Here is a 27042-nt window from a genome sequence, read left to right on the forward strand (position 1 = left end):
TTTCTGAATCTCGACTGTACACTTCATGATTTTGGCTATGATTTGCAGCACACTCGTAAGATACACAAATATCTTATGCACATTTCAGTAGCAGAATGGCACTTGGCTTGCTCTAATAAAAACAACAGAGATGCAACTGACAATTTTAAGAAAGACAATGTCCTTATTTGCATGCTGAAAATCTGGTTGTGTCCCCCCCTAATCCAGGCACATCCATTCATTGTGCAATCTGTCGATGGGTAAACAAATAGTGCAGGATTCATCTCAGTGGGATCTGGCCCTTTGGTCTAACCGAAGTCAATTCTAGGTCGATACTGAAGTACCATAGGGTAAGACTGAAAACAAAAGCAAGAGAAAACAACACACACAGACAAGAAAAAATGAAGACATAATTCATAAAAAATAATAGCAAAATGCAGTTAAAGACTGCCTTAAGAATAGCCAGAGATTACCACTGTGTATGACAATCAGTTTTATTTATATAAATTAACTCTATATATTTCAACAGTTAAATCCCTATCCATAGTTCATAATCCATATTCAATCTCTAAGTCAGGTAGTTGCAGTTATTTGTCATTAATATAAAACTCCTGTATATGCTTTTATATATTTCATGATTCTCTTTTGACACACGTACTTAGAGGGCTCAAACAACTGCTCTTCTTTCTGTGTTGTTGTGTTTGAGAAAAAGCAATCTTGAAATTTTATACTTTCTAAACCAAAGTCTATTTACAGATGATGTACTTGGTTTGATTTTTATAGATACACAGATTCATCGCTATACTAGCAGTCAGCACTAGTTAACAGGAGCCAGGCTACCCTAGTATTAAAAAGAAAGATAAGAAAGAAGGTCAAATAGCCATCAGCTGATTTTCTGAGAGCTGAGGCTAACTTCTCCCACAAATCCAAATCCTCAACTTCAGATCTATTGATACATTTTTATTAGCTCTTATCAGAAAAAAAAAGAAAAACCCCGGGGGGGGGGGGGGGGAAGGGGGCAAATAAACTGCTTGGATCTCTGAATTGGACAAAACTGTTGTGGAAGGGGAGGCAAGAATAGGTGGGCTTCCAGAAAATGCTCTCAGCACTTGTTGCTGCAAAGTCCTCTTTTACTAAATGTCTTATTTTTTCAGTCTGTTAGCATTTTACATAAATCTGCTGTTTTCCTCTTAACTTCATTAGGACACTGGATGTTTTCTATGAGTCTTTGTTATTGCGAACTTGGAAATATAAAGAATTGTTACAGAAGCTATCACTAAACCCAGAAATATTTTACCGCATCATTCAAATGCAATACAGATGAACTTCAGTGACCAAAGAAAGAAAAAAGATACATTGCAGAGACCTATACAGGTTCATGAAATTTCCATGCCATGACAGTGAAATGATCACCAAAACTAAATGTGATCATACTTGCTGGGGATTTACAAACTGGAGTGTAGAGAAATCACAACATAAACCCAAAGGTATTCATAATAGCAGGAGCATTTAGGAGAGAAGACAGGGAGCACCATGTGCAGCCTGCATTTGCAATTAACAAACATATGATACTACAAATGTAGTATCATAAACTACTTGATCTCTGTTTTTCTTGCATAGAATGTGAAAACCACATCACTTAAATGCTATTTCACATGTTTCTCATTTTGATTATATAAAGTCTAAAAAGTACTATATATATATATATATATATATATAAAGCCTCTAAAAGTACTCGCACTCACATTAATTGTAAGTGCACACAGGCACTTGTGAAATTGCCATGTAAACCAGTGAGGCTCAGTGTTTTTGCACACAAAATTACAAAGCAACTATACAAATAAAATGCTCCATGCTGGACAATTCTATTTATTGAAGTAGGCATGACTGCAGCAGGTCATTCCCATCCATAGTGGGAAGTGACGCTCCATCATTAACTTCAGCTTTTGGCTCAAGCAAAAATATTATTTCAAACTCCCAAAGTAACTTTTAGAAATTAGTTCAAACCAAAATTCTCAATGAGGAAACTGAAATATTGTTTCATATGGGTATGAACCAGACTGATCAATGAAATTTAGAAATCAGCATCAGTTTGCAAGTTTTGGAGGTTTTGCTTTGTTACATTCTAGAGATAAGGTGTTATTCATTTCTAATTTTAAAAGGTGTGAAAGGAATACAGTATTAGAAAAATATAACACTTCTTCACTCTATTAAAAAGAACATATGAATTGCCATAAAGAGATGAAACCAACATAGTCTCTTTTGACCCACACTCTTTAGTTTTGATCCCTTGCCAGTGCTGCCCAATGCTACTAGTAAGAAGGATGAAATAGAAGAGGTAGATAAACCTTCCAGGCTGATGGAGATATCAGCCTACAGAATCACATCTCTCTAATAAACAGACAAATGGCATTATGTAAAGTAAAAGAAATCCTTAAACCTTCTGAAGGGGTTTTATTTATTCATTCAATAAAGCTTTCTCTGAAGGAACAAAAATGCTCAGGCCTTGTTCACAGAGCTTTAGCACTTTCTAGTAAGGAATTATAAAAACTCCACAAGTTGGATTACAATTGAAGTGCTGACAGGACCTTAATGACTGTAATATGTACAGTCGTGAGTGCCTCTTACCTGATAAAAAGTGCCATCCTGTGAGCAGACTTGCGAAGATGAGCAGTTCTGACACCGAAACTGCGAAGGAGATGATTTTCTGATCAGATAAGAGGCATCCACAGCTGGACATACACATTCACCATTTAATGCTTTTTCTTTTTTTAAGTTTTCAAATGTAAAGCTTAAAATTAATTTACTTATTTAAAAAAGGAAAGACCTCTCTAATGTATAAGTGGATATTTTCCCTTTGCTATGCCACCTCATGTAAGGTCCATAGGTACATCAGTACAAGCTCATGGTGAATAGTACCAAAGATGGAGATAATGGATTTACTTGCTCTTCATCCAAAAGAAAAGATTGTTAATTAATTACAACTTCTGTTTTGTAACAAGACCCAACACAGTTAAGGAAAACAAAATCATAGAATCCCAGATGTTACTGGATTTATTACCAGTACAATGTAATTTGTACAGGTTTTATTCTGTCATCTCTTGATTTCAGGGGAGTGATTTAAAAATGCTGAAAGGAAAAGGTGTACACATACCTGGCTATACTATGTGTATGTAAACACAACTTAAAAATTTTATCAAGAGTTGTCAACTTTTATATTCAACTTCTGTTAGAAATGATAGTTCTGAGAATTTTTAAATATTTAACTAGCACAAACAACATCCTTCTTATCAAGATGATAGTTACAGTTGCTTTCAAACCCATGCAACTGCCTGAAGTCCATTTGTAGGCAGAGGTGGCAGTATTACATGTCATGAAAGAATTCTATTATCACTAAAGTTGTTGCCTCAACACTTCCCAATAGTACAGCCAATGCTAGCTAAAATATAAGAGGGCAAGCCAAACAAATACCCACTGGTTTCAAGGCAGCATTGGAAAAAAATACTACTTCAAGCTCCATTATTGGTACAGTATTGGGGTTTCAGCAATCATCAAATTTCAGCGCAGTATTCCTTTCAGATTTAATGAATACTTGCCTATATATATTAACTCCCCTAATTCCTATCAAAATCTATCTGTCCTCCCCCAGATTAAAGTAAAACTTTAAGAAACTTGTGAACTGTTAACTCCACAATGCGCTCAATCCTCTGTCTTCTCCGTTTGTGCCCCAATGCTTTTTATTCTGAGTACTAGGAAGCTTAAAAAAAAAATCCAGAAAGTCTGGAATTTTCTACAGGTATAAATGTTAAGTGCTCAACTGAAGTTGCACTCCAATATAACCTCCACGGTAGAGATAGACAACAAATCTGCATACACTTCAAAGCAATAAACAAACACAAACAAAGGTATAAAACAAAGAAAAGAAATAGGGATATGACTTCTAACAAAAAAAAAAATTAAATTTACAAGGCAATATAAGGGCCACTAAATCACGTGGAATATCAGACCTGAAAGAAATGTCTCTTACTAAATGAAATATTCTAAAATATACACATGGAGCAAGGAAAACCCATTCAGTTGTGCTATCCGTATGTTAGGGTTCCACAGCATATCTAAAAAAATGAGTGACTATTACAAAAATGGTAACAAAAAATTAGATTTCACCAATAACATTTCAGTGTCACTTTCAGTTTACTGACGGAATAAAAGAGATTCTTAATAAAGAACTGCTGGATACAGATTCCCCAACTACTGGGGATTCATATTCCCAAACCTCAAAAGGTCACTAAAAGCAAATTCAAATGCAGAAAAAGAACAAGTGCTTGGGTTTTCAGATACCTGACCTAAAACTCTGAGCATAACTTTCATGTAAACTTGATCCCTTGTATAGTATACCTGCTATTTTTAAGTTTCAGAATCCACACAATATATGTGCTGCAGGGTTTCACTTGTAGGGTTTAACATAAGAAATCCAGAAAAAAAGCAAAATGGATTTTTAAATAAGGATTTTTTGAAGGGTCACAGAATATATTTTGGACCAAGCTGTGAAAGTATGTATACTTTCTATAATAAATATACCAAAACATCATTTAATAATGTAACAGCATTTACGTTTTCGCCTCTTAGTCTCCATCTTGTCATATAGATGAATTCCATGGTATGATCCTTCCCCATGATTTCTCCATTGCATAGTACATCCAGCTTAAAATACAACAGAACAAACAGTAAGACATAGGAACACAAAATTTTAATGCCTAAATGAACTCCTAAGTGAGTATCATTATACAATAATTCCATCGAACACGCATATCAACTCTGAATAAATGCAACATACTGACAATATGCTATTTTGTACACTAGTATTCCACTTTATTTTCACTTCTAAGTTTTCAATTAAAATGTCAATAGAAGAAAGTCTGCTAAACTACACAGGAAATCACAAGTCGATAAACACTCTCTATATTTAGCAATACTACACAGTATCTGTAGAGAAAGCCTTGTGCTGTATTTTGAAGGCCTTCTTGATATGTCAACACTTTCATAACCAAAGATCTACAGAATTACTGTAATTTTCATTAAGAAAGGGCAATTTAAAAAAGTAATTTAAAAATAACTATAAATTACAAAGAAAATACACTTCTGAGTATACAGATGTTACTCTTCATTAACTGAAGGCAAAAGAAAAATAAAAGTTAAGGATCTTACTGTGGAAAATAACAGTTTGACCTGAATTATAGCATCTTACTTTCACCCTCCACTGAAAACACTTCACAATTCTTTCATTACTGTAGCCATAATGCTTTTCTGGTTTTTAGAGGAAAAAAAAGAAAGGTCAAAATGTTGAAGTAAGCAGATACTATGTAACACCATAGCCATTAAGGTGCCAAAGACGGATTAAATTAATATAATTAACAACACCAAATAGCAGCAAAATGGCTGATAAGCATGCCATGAATCTGACGGACTCCTGCATATAGCTCTCCAATATCCTGTGCACCTGACCCAACTCAGCCCTACCTCTGACCAAAGCTGGAAGGCTGCCATTTGTGCTAAAGGCAGCCTGTAGTTTCTACAGTTGTCATCTCCTGTAAAAGAACTGGCTGAAGAAATTGTGCTGAGGTCAAAATTCCTGTATCCCTGCAGAGGCAGGAGTCGCACACTTCCCAGCTCCACCATGCATTACAACTTCAACCATGTTAAGATGTCCCCACAGGGAACAGCCTTGGACAAAATCAAATCACTCATGCAGCAAAGTGCATGATTCTCTCTCCATCAAATTCCACTTAATTCCAGAGAAGGTGCAAAAAAGTATCTGCATTTAGAAAAATTCAAATGCTGTTATTCCTCATGTCTTTGTAATTGTTGGATAGTTTCTTATATCTAAAGATAAACTGCAGAGTAGTTTGCTGTATGTCTAATTGAGCTCTCCTTTTCCCCAATAGCTACTAGCCCAAAACTGTATTAAGTGACTTTTTCATTAGCCACATGGAAAGAGAAGGCATTTCTTTTTTGCAGAAAAATATCAAAACCTAATGTATGTGTTCCTTCACAGGTGAGCAGCAAACTGAATTTACTAGAACTGTATGAGTTCACTAACTAGAAACTTCAGTCACTGTGATAAAAAGATCACTTCTCATTTAAGGGCAGAAAATGTAACCTGGAATATTGAACAGTACTTAGTGATTGGGCTAAAAGAAGTATTTCTCAATATGTTCAAGTTCAAACATGATAAAGTTTCATAAAATCTTAATACTTTGCAGGGAAATAAAAATACAAGCATCATTTTTTCAAATGTACCTCATAAGAACTTGGAAGTTTTAATTTTAAGCTGAGAAACTTTTTGATAGTTCCCACAGTCACTCGAGTGGAACAGCGGATAAATTTCTTCATTAAACCCTAAAGCAACAGCAACAAAACAGAAAAAAACATGTTAGAAGTTTTACTGCAAGAACACCTGTAATCGATATTTTCTCCAACCAGTAACCAATTTTACTGCATTCTCATCTAATTCATATTGGCATAAGAGGTTCATTTTTCTTCACTTTTTTGCAAAATGTACAAGATGACAAATTCATTTGACCCATCCAAAAATACAGAAGGGAGGAAAAAAAACCCCAACAAACCACCCCACCAAAACCACCAAAAGGAAGAACTTAAATAATCTGTCTGTGTTAGTAACACTGGAGGTCAAACAGATGTGACATTTCTTAGAATTTCTTTAGTCCTTGAGAGAAAAAGGAAGTAAAAAATCCTCAAATAATCTAGGTGAAATACAAGGAAGCTACAATTCTGAGAGAGCCTAACAGTTTTGATTCAACAGGAGAGCTGGAAACCTGAGACTCCTACATGGCAATGGAGATACAGATTTCTCACTATTTAGCATAAATATGGTGATAACACATATGTATGTTCTCTTGCTGAATCAAAACTTTCTTACTAAGAATTTTCAAAATTATGCATGTAACATAGAGCACAGAAAATGTAAGCAGTGGTTTACTGGACAAATTTTAAATATTTTTTATAATTCTTGTCTTTGTAAATTAATAATATTTTATCAAAATCAAACAGGATTTCTAAACACCTTCTTCTAGATTTGATACCATTAGGTAATCTTCCCTTCATGAATAAAGACCAAATACCCCTAATTCTTACAACAGCAGCTAGCAGGTATTACTTTACACATTTTACAGATAGAAGCAACCTGCCCAAGGGCACAAAAGATCCAGAGCCCAGTCATTCAGTGCACAACATATATGAAAAGCAGCTTCATGCTGGCATGGGAAGAGAGCAGTCCTGAAAGTGTGAGGCAGCTCCCCTACAGCTAGCTTTTTAAGTACATCTGTGGTATGCTGTAATCAGTTGTGTAATGCAGTTATATACCATCAAGGCTGTAGACTACAAAACTATACTTCATATAAAGACAAAATAATTCATGGTCACAGATGGATTTCTGTATGGAACTGTATTTTTTGCAAAATTCCAAGATGCATTGAAATGCTGCTTCGTACAAAAGGACTAAATAAGTGAGGAGGTGGAGACAGATCACCACATTAAGGTGTCTTGTTAAAGGTTATAAAATTATTTGGTTCCTGCAAGATGCTATTCTGCAACAACAACAACTGCACAGATTATCTTTACCACTCACTTTGACAACATTATCTCCTGATTGCCCATTGTTTCGTAAACAGTCGAGGCAGATGGCAATCTGTGGGTCACTCCTGTGATAGTCTTTATCTTCTTCATTTTCATCACACTCCTCATCTACTTTGGGTTTATCAGCTTTTGGGCTTTCATCTGTAAAATATGAAGATCATATTATTTAAGTGTAAGACAATGAAAAGTCACAGTAGCAATAAACATATTTAAAGTGATACTTCATTTTCAAGTGCACATTTTTTCTTCAAATTAACTTCATACAATTTTAGTTCAGTGCATTTGTAAATCTACCAATTCACGAATCTCTGAAAAGTTTTAGTATTGAAATTTTAATAGAATATGAAACAACAGATTTCTATGTGACAGAAAATTACTAGGCTCATGGACCACTAATGGTTATGGCTGTCTACTTCTGTTTGTGTCCAGTGATTAAAATCACACAACTGAGCATGCATCAAGATCATTCAACCTACTCTATGGTGAAGCAGCTCACTGCCAAAAAATAATGCTTTTAAACATATAGTAGAATAACTAATCTCAACACTTTTGCATTTCCTGAAAACCTTCCAGATCAAATACTGCTGGTTTTTTTTTTACATTTACCACAAACTTTTAAAGTTATTTAGAAGAGTTAGAATGAGAAGATAGAACGAAGACTTTAACAAGTCCCAAGCCATGCCTAAGTTCCCAGACACAGTGATTTGTTCAGTTTACATATTCAAGATGAGATTTAAGCTACGTTTATTACTTTCCTTGCATACAATTTTGAAGTATTTTATAATTAGAAAAGATTTGTTCACATGTCCCTACCAGCTATTGACAGACTTAGTTGAATATGTATCATACACACATTTTGTTCCTATCATCTTGCTATGAACAGAACTTACAGTATAGAACTATAGATTTATTCTTTTTTTCTTTTTGTGAGAGTTCAGAAACTCTTTTAATCAAGCAGGCACAGTCTACCTGCCACAAGCATTTGTCCTGGGAGTCTGCCTATGATTCACAGATCCTTCGGCAATGCAAACACATCCACAACTTTAAACAGTTATCACTGCTGAGTAACAGAGGAAGATTTTTTTTTTGCGCAAACAATTGCGCAGTTTAAAATGTCTTGAAAGGCAAAGCAACTACAGAAAGTTGTAGAGAAAGTAGAAAACTAGGGAAACTAGCAAATATCCAACTAAAAAAATCATTCCAGACACAGGTATGCTCACAGAAAAGATCTCATCTTTTAAAGTATTCTAACAGAAATTCAAATGCTCCTCCACGTAAATGGCACCAGCCTATTTACAAAAAAAAATCCTTGTAGACATTAGAATTCATGATGTTTGTACAGGCAGCCTCCAGGAATCAATGTGATGGTCTTTTAGAGGCATGTTATTAGAATTCAATATGATTTAAAAGAAAAAAAAACAAAACAAAACAAGAAAATTAGAAGTTTGGATCTCACCAAAATGGACTTAGTGATTTCCAAGTCAAAAACATCAAGCCAAGAACAGAAGGTCAGAAGAAAACAAACACCCACCCCCACCACCTCTTTCTGTAAGGAGTAAACTGGTGTCTCACTTTTTAATCTCACCTTTCTTGCAAACCTTGGAAATTGTCTATTTCCTGTTCTTTTCATCGAAATTTAATATAAAACTGATTGCCAGTGAGTGACTCAATGTAAAGCTGTTTGCCCTCTTCCTTTTCCAGTTCAAACTGGAGTGGCTCAATAGAGATTTTTCTTCTCTGAATCACAGTATGTTTCCTATCATCACCCATCAATTCTCTCTGGTAACCAATCTCCTAGTGGAGTCACCAATGCCTGAGATACGCTGTTGTCTGAGGGTTTTTTTCTTTTGAGATGTGAAAATTTTATGCCCTGCAATTTTTTTACAGATCCTGGATGCCAAGGTTGCGAACTGTATTGTGACCTGCGGATTCTTTTGAACTAGACTGACTACATCATTGCAGGGCATGGTATTGACAACTGAAACAGTCCCGTCTTACTGAAATTATTCTCTCCAAATAATCTATTCTCAGGCAAGATTCTAAATACTTGTTTATGGCAGAAAATAGTTTAAATGCTCATAATTTGTCTCATGACTTTCAAATGGTTTGCAGAGCCAAATCTCCATAGCCCAAGGATACAGTCACTAACAGAGCCGGATACATCTGTAGCTACTTAAAAATATATTTTGAGAGTTAGAGCCACCTTCTGATTCACCAAAGAATCCAATCACACGTTACATTTAGTAACTGATTGCCATTAGGTTTGCCATTAAATTATGGGAGAAAGGTAAGAACAAGAAGAATAAAGAAGTCACATTCTACAAATTTGAAAATTATATATTTTTCTATTTATATATATATAGCAGAAATACTTTTTTCTAAACAGTCAAAAAATGTCTATAATTCATAAAAATATTTTCTAAGTATTTTTAAAAAATGAATAGGTATACACTACATGGTATGTTGTAGTAAACTACAAAAATATCATACAAACTGTCCTGCAGTTCTTCATGTAATTATATAACAGAGAAAAGAACCTTGTCCCTTATAATGGATGCCAAATGCAAATCTACAGAACTAGTGAGAAAGATAATTAAAAGTTATTAAGTTGAAAAGAAGATATTATAAACAACTGAGTGCATAAGAGTATTGCAAGACATTTACTTGACAGCGATCCTTTACTAAAAATAGCTATTTCTTTAGCTTAGCAGAGCCTTTCAAAAGTTCTTTAAAATGTCTGAACCAAATAGACTATGGAATCAAAATCCTAATGTCAAATTAAACAGACATAAAACCAGTTGAGTGTAGTCCTCACTTAGCACATCGATAATCAGCTCCGAAAGTGCACAGGTGAACTACCAAAAGAAAAAAAAAAAAAAGGGGGGGGGGGAATTAAAAAAAAAAAAAAGGCATTTTGGAATCTATATAAAACAATTGTTTAGCATGTGTGGAAAGCTGTTTTACTACTTGTCATAACTAATTCTTGACAACCTCCTACTTAACAGCTGGTCAAAGTCAGTAACAGAAAATAATCTGTAAAAAACTCAAGTAGTTCTGCATCTTGCTGTATTAAGAAAATTAAGAATTCAAGTGGAAAATTTCATGAGTGCGGAAAGTGAGAGCTTGGGGAAATGCAATTAAAATAATGATAAAAGAAGTAATGTTTGTAAAACAAGTGGTTAATAGATAAGCAGCAGTACACGGAGGCCCAGGCTATGTTTATGCAGATTTGTTATCAGTTTCTGTAGTATCTCTTGAATTCAGTAAAAACAATGTACATGTGTAACTGTTTAAAGAAAAAGGGCTTAATCATCAATGTTACTTAACACACAGATAAGAGAGAAAAAAAAAAAAATCATCACCTTGTCCATTTTCTTGAGGTTTATTTTTCTTCCAAAATTCGATCTCCCGCTGCAGTTCCTCTAGTTAACATCAAAGAACAGTCATGTGAATTTTTAAATCAGTACTACAGGTATAGCACTAGAATTGACCATGTGCCCTCCATCAACCCAAACAGGTAGCCCAAAACCAAACAAAAAACTTACGTTCCCGAAGTCCAGGCACCAGCTTAAATATAATTTCCTCTAGGGTGTTATCCAGCCTTTCAAAGGGAAAAAATACATTTCACATTAAGTAGAAACTAGCATTTTATATATTTTCAGCCGTTAAATAACAAAAAACTTTTGAATAATAAAATAAATTGCGTATTTCTCATAAATAATGTATCCTGAAAAAATCAGCTGATTTTAGCTTGAGAGCCAACATCTCAACCACTTATCTCAACCACCACCTGAATTGATTTGGTTTAGAATTAACCAAGGAATTTTTTTTTTAATGTACAAAGACAAAAAACCCAAACCCCCCCGCCAGAAAAAAAACAAACAACATTATATTCTAAAGTTTTCATTATTTTAATTTTTGTTACATGCAAACAATTGTGTTACTAAAAGAAACAAACTGGAAATTTCAAGGCCCAGATCATGAGTAATAAGCATGAAAACTGTAAACTCCATGATCATATTAAGTGTTCAAGTGCTTTGGTAATAAGGCTGTTATGAAAAACTGAACAGACTATTCCCTACTCATTACAACACAGACAAACCAGTCTTGGCAGGAGAAAGAAGACCACAGAGCATCCATGCTGCTCTGGCTAGACAGTTCTCAGTGCCCAACATAATTAATTTAAACTATTTAAATCTGCCATGAATTTGTCTACCAGACGACAGTACGCAGCACAGGCTCGTCCTCTGTTACCCTGATATTAGTGCCAGAAACAGCTATTACAGTCCCTTCCAGAGGACATGGTGCATTTTCCTTTGTTGCTGAAGCTAAAATATTTTGCTTCCCTTTTCTCTGAATTTTACCTACTCTCCTATCCTTTTAATTTATCATCCACTTTCTAGTTCCACTTCCTCTCCTTGTCTCACTTATCGTCTGGTTTCCTCTATCTTACTCTTTTTCATTTCTCTCCTCTGCCCTCTTCATCTTCTCTTGTGAACAGTAACTCCCACTGTCCACAGCCTAAACAAAAACCCAGGACAAAACCAAGTACTAAGTAATGTGGCCAGAGAAATTAAGTATTTTGATGCACAGTCAGAAGCTACAATACAATAATTGACTTTGTTATATTTTTGATTCCCTTAATTTTTAATCTCAGCACTGAGATATCTATGCACACATTTGCATATATACAGATAAGTAGGTGTACATGTCATTAACAATACACTATTTGCCTGTTAAAAAACATATGACTGTTCTCTAGCTTTTGTTCACTGACAGTGGCAAAATAGGAAGACTGAATGATTTTATTGTTGAGGAATGCCTAAAAGCCATTTTAGTAGACAACAGTTCTCTTCTTATACCAAATACACAAGCAGTCCAGGCTATCCTTTACAGAATTTTCTTTTGTAATTGAAAGTTTACAATCAGACCTATTATCCAGTTACCTTGTTCTGGGACTAGTTTCCTGTGTTATCTGTTAGTTCATAAAGACAGTCATACCATAAGAATATTAACGTTTAAGCTACAAACACAATGCATTCTAATTGCTTCTTCTTATAAGTACCAAAAAAAAAAAAAAAAAAAATCTTCAGCAAGTGAAACAGGCCTCTCCTAAAACAAAGAAGCATAGAGAGTAATTTCTCACAGGTAAGAAGGGAACCAAAATCATGGGATGTCTGTGCACTCAATTTCTGATAGACAACAATATAGGTCTAACTTTCCAAATGGTATGCTATCTCTTCTAGCACCTCTTATCAATATCTAATGCAACTAGAGGGTAGGTACTGCTTTCTATGAAGTTCCTGCAGTAGAGCACTGGGAACCTGTCTTGGAAATGGGCTTAATTTCACACTGTAAGAAAGCTCTAATCTTCATAACTTATTCATTAAGAGAAAAGAAATAAGAAGAGAACAACACTAATTTAATTAAAAATCCCACTAACTACTCCTCACGATGGCATAATACATGTTGGTTTTCTACATTTATTTTTAAAATTCCCTTTTAGCACTTTCTAATTTGTCTTCAATGGCCCAAATCAAAAGTCTCTAGTAATGCTAACATAGCAAGAAAACCACTATACTTAACAAATCTACAATGCTAGCAGCAAGAACTGGTTTGACGTGCTATAGTCAATAACTTCATTTTCTTTCAAAACTAAACAAAAAGAGCTATTTGTCCGTATGAAACAATACTACTAATCAATACTTTAAAAACTTAGGAAAAAACCCCACTTACTGATTTTTAAGTACAGGAAAACTCAAAGGATAGGGAAAACTAAGAGGAAATTATAAAAAGATTCTTCATTTCAGATGTATCTTACAGTGTTCCTATTATCCACTCCTATAAGGACTCTAAACAAAAGATTAGTATTTCTGAGACTTGCATCAAACCCATTCCAAAATGAAACTACTTGACATAACTCCAAACATGGTCTCAGTCATTTAGTATGACACTTCCTGTTAATGCCGAAACAGGAACATTAATATTTTAGACATGCTTCTTTGCACCCCCACATCTTCTAACCTCCAAACCTCTCTTTTTTCACCTCTTCTATAATACTGAATGAGTTATAAGATCAAAGCCATTCCCTGATAATTGTTAATTATCTGAAGTGAAACAAATGAAGACTATCACTCAAGAAAACTTGCACTCCAAGAAGCATGCTACCAAGAAAAAAAGCAGCCTGCCTTCATGGCAGACCACTGCAGACCGTAGTGAATACTGATGATTCAGAATTCTGCTAAATCAGGAAGGGGGAGTATAGAATTTAGCACTCTTCCTAGATTTTTATTTTGGAGCTCAATGTTGGATTTCAGACTTTGGCTTATTGTTTCAACAGTTCTAAGTGCTGCCAACTAAAAGATACATCTGAAAACCTCACATAGTTATGAAGTTATTCAGAACTGAGTTTATAAAGTGGTTTATACAGTTTATCTGAAAGATCTCAGTTAAAAATACTATCTAGAGTGTTCAACGCCACTTCTCAGAAAATGACTGCATTCTTGAGCAATGATGGGGCTGGCCTCTACAGTCAGAGTGTAAGACATATTAAGTTAGGTAGGCAACATCCAAAAAATATCATTCCATTACTGTTCATCGGCTTTTCTGATTATTACTTTAGCAAATGTTGAAAACTGTTTCATAAAATACAACCAAACTACTTGCTATATGCAGTTTGTTGGCAAATAAACACAGTGACTCTAAAAGGAGTTTCAGGAAATAATTGCAGAGAAAATAGCTCTTCCCACATTTCTGGCCTGTGGTCTCAACTTTTCTCACCCTTCTATCATTTCCTGCTTAGAGCATAGTCTTCATTCAGTAAACATCTACTAGAGGCTTCAGAAAATGCATTTTTTGGATCCTATGAAATGGTCCTATCAGAATAAAAGAAATATTTCTAAAATGTTTTTGTTTTCAGCCTTATGCACTCTATATAGAATCTTCTATTACAACTGACCCAGCACCTCAGACACTGACAGATCAGAATAGAACTTAAGGTAAACATCTACATAAACCCTTTTAGCCCTACCCTTCTAAAAAACATTCAGATGATAAAGACTTAAGCTAATAACACCCTTTAAAAGTTGCTGTATTTAATCTGTCTCACCTACCCTTTCAGTACAGAACTGAAGTATGGGAATTGCTATGCACACATGTATCAGTCAAAAAGCAAAATATGATAAATTGTAGCAAACACAATATGTAAATATTTACTGTGACATTGATGTAAGAATATTTCTTCCTAAGTTCACAACAGTAGTACAAATTAATAAAAATCGGGGGAAGGGGAGGGACTGTTGGGAGCGAGGGCAGGGAGAGGCTTCATCGTTTTAGGAAAACATCTAGTTCTTCCACTTATGATGACATTTCTCAGTTTCTCTGTAGAATACTTGTAGCAAGGTTATCACCTTTGTCTCAATGTAACATGGCGAAAAGAGAATCCAGAACCTCAAGAAAAATAATTGTTTAAAAAAATGTGTGTTACTGTGACATAAAAAATGCAAAATCTCAAGAAAAAGTATTTTTGGTGTCAGAATTTTCTTTCATGAGCGCTGCCTTTTCATTAATCTGACAGCAGATTTCAATTCAGATTGGTAGGTCTACACCTTGGAAAGCATTCAGTTATTTGTATGATTCATTTTCTATATTGCTCTATGAATTAAAAATAGCTGCACACAGTTTGGAATGCCCTAAATTGTTTGAAAAAAGAAATTCTAGAACTTAATTTCATGTAAAGAATAAAAGTTATCTGATTTATTTGAGGCATTAAATAATTAAATAATAAAATAAAATTAAACTTGTACAATACACCCAGTCTTTCTGCATCTTTCCATTCTGTTTCCTCCTTTTATTATATCTGAAAAGTTAATTTACCTTTAACTGGCAGAAACGAAATTGATAGTATCTATGGCCAAGAACAGTTGATATATGTATTATACAAAGAAGCAAAAAAAAAAAAATTAATTTCCTTTCAGGATAGAGATACTTAGATTATTTTTTATTTTATTTTCTGTTCTTCCATTTCAGCAAATGTTGTGCAATGTCATCCTACCTTAACATTTCTAGTGGATTAGTCTCGTGCACTTGGTTGCCACACCTGGGACAGTCATTGCTGTCTTCAAAGTGTTGAACGATGCAAGTCTTACAAACTGAAAGACATAAGAAAAAAAAAGGGCAAAACCAACTTAGTCTAAGATCTGAATAATATTGCTTGAGCATGACCTAATGATACCAGCTAACTACTTCATGCGAGTATTATTTTAAAGCAAGTAAGGAACGTATTCTATCCACTTCTTCCTCAAAGCTATAGCTAGGTCTGCTCGGCCAACACACTGAGCTCAGCAGCACAGGTTAAACAAGTGCTGCTTCAAAGTATGCAAGATTTTTACTACTTATAATTCTCCTAGCATCATAAAATGCAAAGACCATACCATACAGCACATGTAAAGAGCAGGTTCTGAGAAAGTGCATGCTGGGTTGCTCTAACCCAGCAAAGGCAACCATCACTTCAGATGATTTGAGATTGACTGATGCACAGTTTTCTTTCCAGCAGCACTGCTGGCAGCTAAAAATACTGTTGTAAATACTCACTGTAAGATAAAGGTTCACGGAAATTGTACACAGGTTCAAAGCAGCTAAAAAGTTTCCCTTTTGACATAGTGCCTTCAAAAGCTCTGACAGAACTTACAGGGAACATTTAATAATTGAATCTTGCAATGAAAAATCAGGATCACAACCATGGCAGGTATAAACAAACCCAAAACAACAACAGTGTGAATTTAAAATCCAATAAACTGGAATTAAACCAAATAAGTGCGACACTTCTGTTGTTTCTAAATTATTAATTGCAGACTGATGACTTTACTGCCATTAATAAGAAAATAGAAGCCAAGCTGAGGAGAACAAATATGCCTGCTATTATTACTGCATTACAACATTCTGCATGGAGATAAACTCCATCCTTTGCTTATTATTACTTCACCTAAACTGAAATGAGAACTGCAAATTCATCAGTAAATTGACTGAAAAAATAAATGGACTGCTGCAATTACAATATGCTTTCTGCTGAAACACTGTAATTTCTTTCATCAATTACCTAATGAACTAAGAGTACCTCTAAACAAGCTGGTAAATCCTAATTATATGAAAATCTTTAAGGAATTTTCAAATTCCTTTAACAAATATCACCTAACAAGCAAAGCTTGCATTTATCTTTTCTTAGAAGAGTTATTGCAACTCAGATGACACTGATAAAACACACACATTAAACCTCTGTGCAGATGTTTTTTTCCAACTGCTTTAAAACACGAACTTAAGGATGTTAACTTCATAGGTTTGGCTGAAATTACATGAACTTTCCCCTTTAAGTTGGACACACAGATTTCAGAGCTCTCTGGATGGCTCTTGGCACCTTCCCCAACCTAAATGGCTCTAGTAGAGCTAGATGCAGGGCAGATTTCCGATGATCTGGTAAAACAAGCTCAGGAAGCTCCGGAGTCCTGCCAAACAATCCCAGTAAGTGGGGTGCACTGCGGTCCTCTGCACACCGGGACACCAGAACAGCTGAGGATGCTGACGCTGTGATAGCCCCATTCAACCCTAAGGACATGAGTTAATTTTTTCTTGACCTCAAGTTGTGAGGTATTTAGCACTGTCACACAAATGCAAGAACCTGTAATTACAGAACGCTTCTTATATCACAGATCTTTTATAATTTGATTTACTTGCAAGGAGTCACCAACACCATTCAAGTGCTCAGATAGAGTCTGATTAGCTGGTCAAACAACATAATGTAATATTCTCCAAAAGTGCCCTTGCTTACCTTTAAACTCTAATTACGGTACCTTTACTTTTTTGATGCTACCAGTAGTCCTGGAGATTGCCCAAAAAAAAAAAGCCTCCGCCTAAATCAAGAGCATGCCATATCACTGAATTCAACAAAACCCAACAGCCAGTAACACTAATTAATATGAAATTCAGATACAGTGTTCATGAGAAAGCTACGATGAAATGAACCCCTCTTTCCAAAATAGGACATCATAGTATCATGTCATTAATTTATCTTGCTTTTCTTGAGAAGTGAAAAGTGAGCCTGAGCCAAAGTGAGTAAAAGGTCCTACTCTAAGCACGTGACAGAAAGATCAAAATAGCAGACAATGTGACCAAAACCAGGATCTTTAAATATTGCTATGAATGGGAGTAGTTAACATTGTTGAAAATGGGAGTAGTTAACATTGTTAATAATTGTACCTTTCCCATTCATTAATGGAGATGTCTTCTTTCTACTTATTAAAAAAAAAAAAAACAAAACAAAGACAAAACAACAAACCCAGGACATTTTTAGGGTATGATTCTTCTACAGTGTTGATGTAGAGAAAATCAAAGCAATTAAACGTAGAGATACTAGATCTGTGTGAAGTAAACCAAAGGACAAAACAGGATTAACCTATTCAATCTGACGTCAGATATAGCAGAAGTCTGAGAGTCCTAGAATAAGCACTTCCTGGATGACTTCAATGAGAATGTAAATAACTATATTCTGCTCAAGCTTCTCAAGGAATCTGTAAAATATGCTACTGACGCTTGAGCTCTTCAAATGTAGCATTTGGTATCTCATAATCCTGGTATCTATATTGTGCTGAAGGTGGAGACGATGGATGATGACAATACTGATGCGAACCACAAGGTTAAGAATCATCTGCTATCTCGGAAATACCATTAGTTGGAGAGTCTCAGTTTAAAGACCATAAGGGAAAAAGTCTGGGAAGCTAGTATGATGATGAAATTGTGAAGTCTAATACAGTTGTGAATAATGGCCATAAGGAAATTCATCTGAAAGTCACTGAGGTTAGTAACAAAAGGATTTGGTATACTCTGCACCTTTTCTGACTTGACTTCATAGAAACTGTGCTTAGGGATAACTCTTTTTCAATGGAGAGCTGCAAGGGAGAAAAATTTCCTCTTCTGCTAACTCCTATAAATAAAGGAAGGGGTTTGTCTTTAATTTTTTTTCTGTTGTTGTAAACATCTTGTCTGGTATAAACAGCAGCATCTGTATTAGGTCAGTCCTTCTAATCTGACACCAATTTTAATAGAATTATAAAACTAAAAGAAATGGAAAAATGGTATAAATGCAATTGGTCAATATTAATTTGGGAACTGATAAGCCCAACTACTAATCTTAGTTGGGAAATTTTTAGCAATGGAGACTCTGAGAGGATTAGCACAAAATTTTTTCAAAAGGATTACCAGTAGCTTCGTATCAGTACCAGAGAGGTTTCTTTCTGTAAGCAATCAGTACTAGCCTCCTTCCAAAAGCACCTTCCTGTGTTTTAAGGAAGCTGTGCCTAAAATTCTTTGAAGAGAATTTAATTCCCTTCACTTGCTCTTGGGATCTCTGTTCCATACACATAAGAGAAGTTCTCGTAGACTGGTGATAACCAGATGACACTGATCTGACTGCTTTGAAAAGGACTGACTTGCATGGTACAGGTATTTTAAATTTGGCTTTGCTAGGCTTTTTGTTTTTCAAAGTAAAGTCAAATAGGACCTACCTGAGCTATGGCTTTAATTTACTGTATGAAATTTGAAAATGTTACTATTCAGAAGAACTCTATGCCACAGGATAGATAACTGACACACTTATTGGAAGTCAGATGATTGACTCCCCAAAACCTCCCAAATACTAAATGCTGCCAAACATAAAGCCTGCTAAAATCCATGCTAATGTTACTTGAAGAAATATTTCTAACTAATATTTCTAATATAAACCAATCTATGGAAATAAACTGAATTCCTCAGTCTGAATATATTTACATGCTCTCCTTATAACTTTTTCTGAGAGAAGATGGCACCCTTGGAAGCCATGCATGGTTCAAGAAAGTGACTAATAATTAATGAAGAGCTTAATCTGTAGTTAAGAGAGATCTTTAAGTAGAATATATATAGACAAAACATCATAAGGACGCAAGAATCCTCAGTCAGTCCTCCATGGATGTATTCCCTACTCAGCAAACTTACAGATAGGTAACAAGTCTACGTGCAGCCAGCTCAAAAGATGAGATCATCTTATACAGTGAAAAAAACCCTTGAAATTGTTAAATCAGTACTGCAGCAATCTAAAACAACTTTTGCTTTTTCTCATGTAAAGCTACGGTGCTATGAGGATTTGCCTGTCAAAACTAAATGTGATTTACTGATAGCAATGTGAAAGTAAAAAATATACATAAATTCTAGCACTCAAGAATAATGAACTGATACATAATACTCCTAGTAGGAGTATGATCATCAATCAGTATTTTCAGATATGATAGGTATAATCATCCTCTGTCATTCTCAATATAAAACACTGAACATTTTTCAAAGCCTTACCACTGAAGTTTCAGAGAACAGGATGAGGTCTAAGTATTGGGTGAAAAGAGTAGGGAAAAAGGCAGTCTTTAAATACAATTTAATTACAGATATATTTAATTCACCACCTATGGGGGAAAAAAATCCCAACAACAACAAAACAATCCAAACAAACAACAAAATAAACCAAACAAAACCCAAACAAACACAAAGAAACCCTAACAAAAACTCTTTAATGCTTCCGGTACAGATTAACAAAATGACATGGCTTCACTTGCTTTATAGTAGGTCATGTTGTGGTAGCAAATAGGCAAAAGAACCAAAATGTACACAGTTTGCAGAATTTTGAGGTATCTGCTACACATGCCAGTGAAATAAGGACCTGGATTTCATGGTTGCACTATGACACTTTAGATGAATCACAATAAAAGTTAAACTCACATAAAAGGTGATTTACTACAGCTGATAAGAGTACTTGCATGACATATGCTAATTGGCTGGCAACCATAGCATAGTTCACAATACTGCTTTTGCCAGTACATAGATACCTGGCTCACACAATCTTTTAGACCTTTGTAACCGGCTGTGCTATCTGTCATCTTGTGCAAACAAAAAAAATACATCTTATGTCTATCTACACACATACTGTTCAACGAGAAAAACTTCACATTACATTTCATTCATAAAAATTTGTATTGCATTTTTAAACCAAAATATTTTACATGAGAAAGTTTAATTAGTTAGTTGTGGCACAAATTCTTCGTTAGAATTCATCCTTTGAGTTCTTTCAAGGATCTCCTCTCTCCAAGTCACTCTTTAATTCAGTGAGCAAAGGAGGGGCACAGGATAAGCACAGGTACTGGAACATCAAACCCATCTCACTGATGGCACACGTATTTGCTATGTTTAATGAAGTATTTAATTAGCTACTTTAAAACTGCTTTAAAAGCACTTACTTTTAGGGAAAGAGTCTGCATCGAAACAGGACAGAAAACTTTTAATATACTTACCCACCCTTTTCAGAAAACATACATGTGAGACTACTCACTCCTCTGTTAATTACAATTACCAGAGGAAGTCAGACTGGATTCCCTTCTGTTAAAAAGGACAGATAATTTCAGTACATGGTGATCAAAAAACACTTTCTGGGTTGAAATCTTCGATTTCAGAATAAGACATATCTGCTAACCTTTAAGATCTGTGACATGCCATTGACTGAAGCTTCTGCAGGAGGAGTATGAAAGCAGATCAGCTTGCCTGTCCGAGGGTGGGAAGTTTCGCTGCAGTATAGTTCTTTTGAGATCTTTCGGTGAGAGCATAAGTTTTTTAGCAAAAATCTGAAAAAAATCTCTGCTTGTTTGATTATTGGTTTGATATTGAAGATTACAGCTCTGGTCATTTTCCTGCATGGAATGACATTTCTCAAAGTTCCTAGACTGCATCAGTTGATGATTTCTTAAGGCAAATACTAGAGAAACTAACTAGGAGTAATGCAACACTTGATTCACTGTTCATAAACAGGGAAAAACTGGTGATGAATACAGGTGCAGATGGCAGCTTGCCTTTCAGTGACAGGAAGTTCCGACAAAATGTGGGTCTGGTAATGAATGAGGGGAAAAACTTAGGAATAGATTATACAGGAAGGTGGATGCATTCATACTATAAGCCAGGTAGGATTCACTAAGCTGAAAGTTTATCACGATAATCATGGTGATCATAGGAGGTGTCTGGTGACTGGAAAAGGGTAGTGTGTTATGTACACCTTTAAGAAAGAGGGGAAGGATGACCAGGTAACTACAGCTAAACAGTCTCCCCTAGCTCCCTGGAAAGATGACCCATCACATGATGTCCCTTGGAATCAATTTCCAACCACATAAGAAACAAAAACTCAGGAATAGGCAACATCAGCTTACCAAAAGCAAATCATGGTTGAGGCTAGTAGGTAAACTAACCACAACCTATACCACTTGAACAGCAGTCACAGGAGTGATAGAGCCCAGCTCTCCTTGGTAGTGGCAAACAGTACCACAAGGAGCAATGGTGAAAATTTGTTTGGTAGGACATTCAGAACTCCTCCACTGAGTAGACAGTGTAGCACTGGAAATGGTTACTGAGAGAGGCTGCGAAGTCTCCACACTTGGAAACTGACAACTCAGCTGTACAGAGCCATGGCTTTACCTGGCACAGTGCTGTGTAGTGTTGGCAACTAACCTGCCTCATGCATGAAGTTGGCCTCGACAACCTCCAGATGTCCCTTCCAATCAACACTTCTAAGACTGTGTAAACAGTCTGATATTTTTTAGAACACTAAAGAACATTCCCGAGGAAAGCTTATTTTCCAAGTTTTGTAAGCGCACACTGCAGTAAACAATGGAGTGACTCAGAAGACAGGATAGGACATACCCTTAGCTCACATCTAGCCTGCTTCAACCGGTAGTTCCTGAACATCCTTGGCAACTGTGCAACAGACTAGAAAAAAAGGTCTCAGTCCTTAAGACAAAACCATTCTGTTACAAATGGCAAACAAGAAACAAATTGCTGAATTTGCATAATAATGAATTATGTTGCTGTAATACAAGCATTTCCTTCCCAACAGAGACAGGAAAATTTGTAATGGTGATTCCCAGGTTGCGCTTATTCTCCCCAGTAAATAAATGGTGGACTTGTCTGTCCAACATTTCCAAAAAACTCAACAGAAACATTTCTTATTAAAAAGGAACATATTCCTCAGAGCAGAACTTTGTTACTTAAAATAGCTAGTTTGCTATTTTTCAGCAAAACAGATTATGTGAATTAATCACTGATTTAGTTACTACTGATAATATTAGTTCCTCTACAACCGCTGGAGAACATCTAGGTCAATACTTCAAGGCTTTTCATATTGACAAGAGAAATACGTTGTACTCACAATATCTAATGAATTCATGCTGCTTCTTAAACTGTTAATATCTGCAGATTTTGATCATCTGTGCAACACCGTTTCGAATTACCACAATTAGTAGTACAAGACAAATACTAAAGGACTGTTAAAATCATTGCACTTTGTGGTAACTATTTGGATATGACTGAAGAACCATACCTGTACACGAAAAAAACCCCCAACCAACCAAACAAAAAAAAACTCCAACCAACCAAAAAAGCTTAAATATTTTCTAAAAGCCAAAGTGTAAAGCAATTTATCAGAGTATCTTCCTGAATACTGCCACATACAGATCACCTTTTACTCTATAAATGTAAGACTTCCGTATCACCACTTTAAGTTTTTCATTTTCCTTTCCTTCTTTGTAAGTTTGTATTTTGGCAACTAAACTTTGCTTTAAAGAAACTTCACCTCCTTTCCTGCAGTTCTACTTAATGACCAAAACACATAGCATCTTTTCTGTGAGGAGACCTGTGCAACTATATGGTAGCTCTGTAAAATTCATGTGTGCTAATCTGGGGAGTAGGCAGTAGCAGAGCTGTCTCACTGAAGAGCTCATGATCTACAAGTGAACAAAAGAAACAGATGCTGCTGACAAAAAAAAAAGCTCCTCCTGACACAGTTTTATAATGGCAGCGAAAGTAAATACACATATAAATTATCTAAACAGAAAGATACCATAATAAAACGTATTTTTTATTAAGTTTGAGCTAATTTCTAATGCAACTTTTTTCCTCTCACCCCAACCTTTTAGAAGTTACTACTGTTCATTAACTTCAACCATAAAAAAAAAAAAAAAAAAGCAAATGCTGGAATTTTTCAATTTTCTTTAAAGGGAGAGATAATGCAATAATAGGTAATATACCTCTCTCCCTCCTGTTTTATTTCAAGTTCTTATAAGCACACTTTGCTTAACTTCTCTCCTCCAGAACTTAAGTTCTTTTACCAAGTAACCCAAAACAGAAGAATAATACCATGAAACACATAGTAATACTTAGCTATGCTATTTCTGATATGGGCCAGGATGCTGTTGGCCTTCTTGGCCACCTGGGCACACTGCTGGCTCATGTTCAGCTGGCTGACAATCAGCACCTGGCAGGACCTGGCACTGAGCACACACAGAATTAGCCTCAGACCACTGATCCAGCCTGTCCAGACCCCTCTGTAGAACTTTCCTACCTTCCAGCAGAACAACACTCTCAGCTCAACTTGGTGTCATGTGCTAACTTACTGAGGATGCACCAGATCATTGATAAAGATGCTAAACAGAACTGGCCTCAATAGAGTCCTGGGGAACACCACTTGAGACCTGGAGCCAATTGGATGTACGTCCACCACTCTTTTGACTTGGCCATTCAGACAGTTTTTCACCCAGTGATGAGTACACCCCATCCAAGCCATGAGCAGGCAGTTTCTCCAAGAGAATGCTGTGGGAAATGGTGCCAAAGACTTTACTAAAATCTAGATAGATAACATGCACAGCCTTTCCCTCATCCACTAAGGAAGTCACCCAGTCCCAGAAGGATATCAGGTTGGTCGGGCAGGACCTGCCTTTCATAAACCCATGTTGACTGGGCCTGATCACCTGGTTGTCCTAAATGTGTCATGTGACGGCACTCAAGATGATCTGCCCCACAACCTCCCCTGGCACCGAGGTCAGACTGACAGGTCTGCAGTTCTCCAGCTCCTCCTTCCAACCGCTCTTGTAGATAGGCATCACATTTGCTAACTTCAGTCAACTGGGACCTCCCCAGTTAGCCAAGGCTGCTTACAAATGAAAATGACATGGTAAGAACTTCTGCCAGCTCCCTCAGTACCCTTGGATGGATACAATCCAGCCCCATAGACATGTGTGTATCTAAAAGGTGCAGCAGGTCACTTACCTTTTCCCCTTGGATTATGGAGGTTTCATTCTGCTCCCCATTCCTGTCTTCCAGCTCAGGGGCTGGCTACCTGGAGAACAACTGGTCTTACTGTTAAAGACTGAGGCAAAGAAGGCATTAAGCACCTCAGCCTTTTCCTCATCCTTTGTTGCATCAAATAAAGAATGGAGATTTTCCTTAGCCCTCCTTTTGTTGCCAATGTATTTATAGACAAAATTTTTTTGTTGCCAATGTAATTTTTTGTCTTTTACAGAAGTAGCCAGATTAAATTCTAGTTGGGTTTTGGGCCTTCTAATTTTCAACCTGAATAACCTCACAACATCCTCATTGTCATCCTGAGTTGCCTGCTCCTTCTTCCAAAGGTCATAAACTCTCCTTTTTTTCCTGAGTTCCAGCCAAAGCTCTCTGTTCAGTCAGCCCAGTCATCTTCCCCACCAGTTTGACTTACGGCACATGGGGACAGCCTTCTCCTGTGTCTTTAAGATTTCCTTCTTGATGAATGTCCAGAAAGTCCTTCCCAGACTCCTTTTCCCTTCAGGTCTGCCTCCCAAACGACTCTGTCAACCAGGCTCCTAAACAGGCCAAAGTCTGCCTGCTGGAAGTCAAAGGTAGCAGTTGTGCTACCTTGCCATTCTAAGAACTGAAAACTCTATCGTGATTGCTATGCCCAAGATGATCTCCAACCATTACATCACCTACAAGTCTTTTTCTGTGCACAAACAAGAGGTCCAGTGGGTGCCTTCCCTAGTTGGATCACACACCAGCTGGGTCAGGAAGTTAACTTCCACACTCTTCAGGAACCTCCTAGACTGTTTCCTCTCTGCTGAACTGTATTTCCAATAGACATCTGCAAAGTAGAAGTCACTCATGAGAGCAAGAGACAGCTATTGTGAGACCTCTCCCAACTGCATTGAGAATATTTCATCTGACTCTTCATCCAGGTTGGGTGACCTATAACGAGATCTCACCACAATATCTGCCTTGTTGGATTTCCCCCTGATTCTTACCCCTGAACACTCAACCCTATTGTCACCATCATTAAGCTCTCAACAATCAAAATGCTTCCTAACACACAGGCTTCCCCACCACTCCTCCTTCCCTATCACTTCTGAAGAGTTTATAGCCATCCATTGCAGCATCCCCGTTGTGCGAGTCATCCCACCATGTTTCCCAGATGACACGTATGTCACTTTCCTGCTGCACAATGGCTTTGATTGTTTTAATTTTCTAGTGCTTGACATACTAGGGACAGAACACCATAATGTAAAAATTAACAGTGAAGACAGTAACAACTGCAAGAACAACACTGCACAGAACTGACAGGAAATGCTAACACAAGGCTTTCAACGGGTATTTATTAAAGGCTTAAAAATGGGAAAGCTACCAGAAAACATATAGCTCCCCTTATTCTTCTTTTAGAATAATTTAAATTTTATTTGGAAAGATGACAAATTCTCAAGAGGTCCAAGCAAACTATCTTCTATTCAAGAATGAATGTTAAAAAAAAAGTTAAATGATTTAGCTTGTGTAAGACTGAGTGTGATAGGGCATTCATATGTTCAATATGTCATATATACCAATGTTTTAGAAGTATGAGGAACATAAGACAACCTATTTTTTCCCAAGTCAGTTTCATTCAAAGAGATCTATTCCCTAAATAAACATTTTGCCAACTTTCAAGTATTTCTATGCATTGTGCCATGAACACACTACAGAGAGATGTGAACCAGTACTGACTGAACTGGTGTATCCATCACGCACACTGCCAACAGATATATAGCTCTAGTTTCAAAAGCCTAGTTACATTATCAAAATACCACACCCAACCTAATGATCTTACTTGGGATCAGCCAGGCCACAGCGATACATGTTTCCTTCTAGAGCCAGCATAATCACCACTAGCTTGGGGAAAAGAAAAGGGGTGTTTTTACCCTGCAAGGTGTTAAGCAGAGTTGACATACCCTCAAGATGACCCAGATGGCAGATCAGCATCTGGAAAGGATGATCTGGAAACCTCACCAGAAACTGCATGGCATTTCATGCAACACTTCAGAAAGAAACAAAAACTGGCATAGAGGGCATATTAAACGCTTCAAGGAAGCATCACTTATGAAGAAGGGAATATTTTGCAAAGTACTACTTACAGGTATGGAGGCACTCAGTTACTGTAGTTGGCTTGATGAGATAGCCTTTACAGATATAGCAGGTGATATGAGGATTGAAATCTTTCACCAAGTGCTTCCTCTGAGTAGCCAT

The 27042-nt window shown here is 36.3% G+C and overlaps 1 protein-coding gene across 2 annotated transcripts; it reads right to left on the reverse strand.

The window, feature by feature from the left end:
* Positions 1-27042, reverse strand: PCGF5 (polycomb group ring finger 5; the record flags this gene model as incomplete). 2 transcript variants are annotated; one of them, XM_080620849.1, is made up of 9 exons in its annotated part: positions 288-335; positions 2608-2667; positions 4591-4680; positions 6277-6375; positions 7625-7773; positions 10995-11054; positions 11178-11233; positions 15686-15782; positions 26931-27042. In XM_080620849.1, 9 exons carry the CDS (start codon positions 27040-27042, stop codon positions 288-290), a joined length of 771 nt encoding a protein of 256 aa, XP_080476975.1. The 2 variants fall into 2 exon arrangements, with proteins under 2 accessions (XP_080476976.1, XP_080476975.1); XM_080620850.1 differs by lacking the exon at positions 2608-2667 and having other exon boundaries at positions 1-335.

Source organism: Psittacula echo (assembly GCF_963264785.1).
Source record: "Psittacula echo genome assembly, chromosome: 6".
NCBI lineage: Eukaryota > Metazoa > Chordata > Aves > Psittaciformes > Psittacidae > Psittacula > Psittacula echo.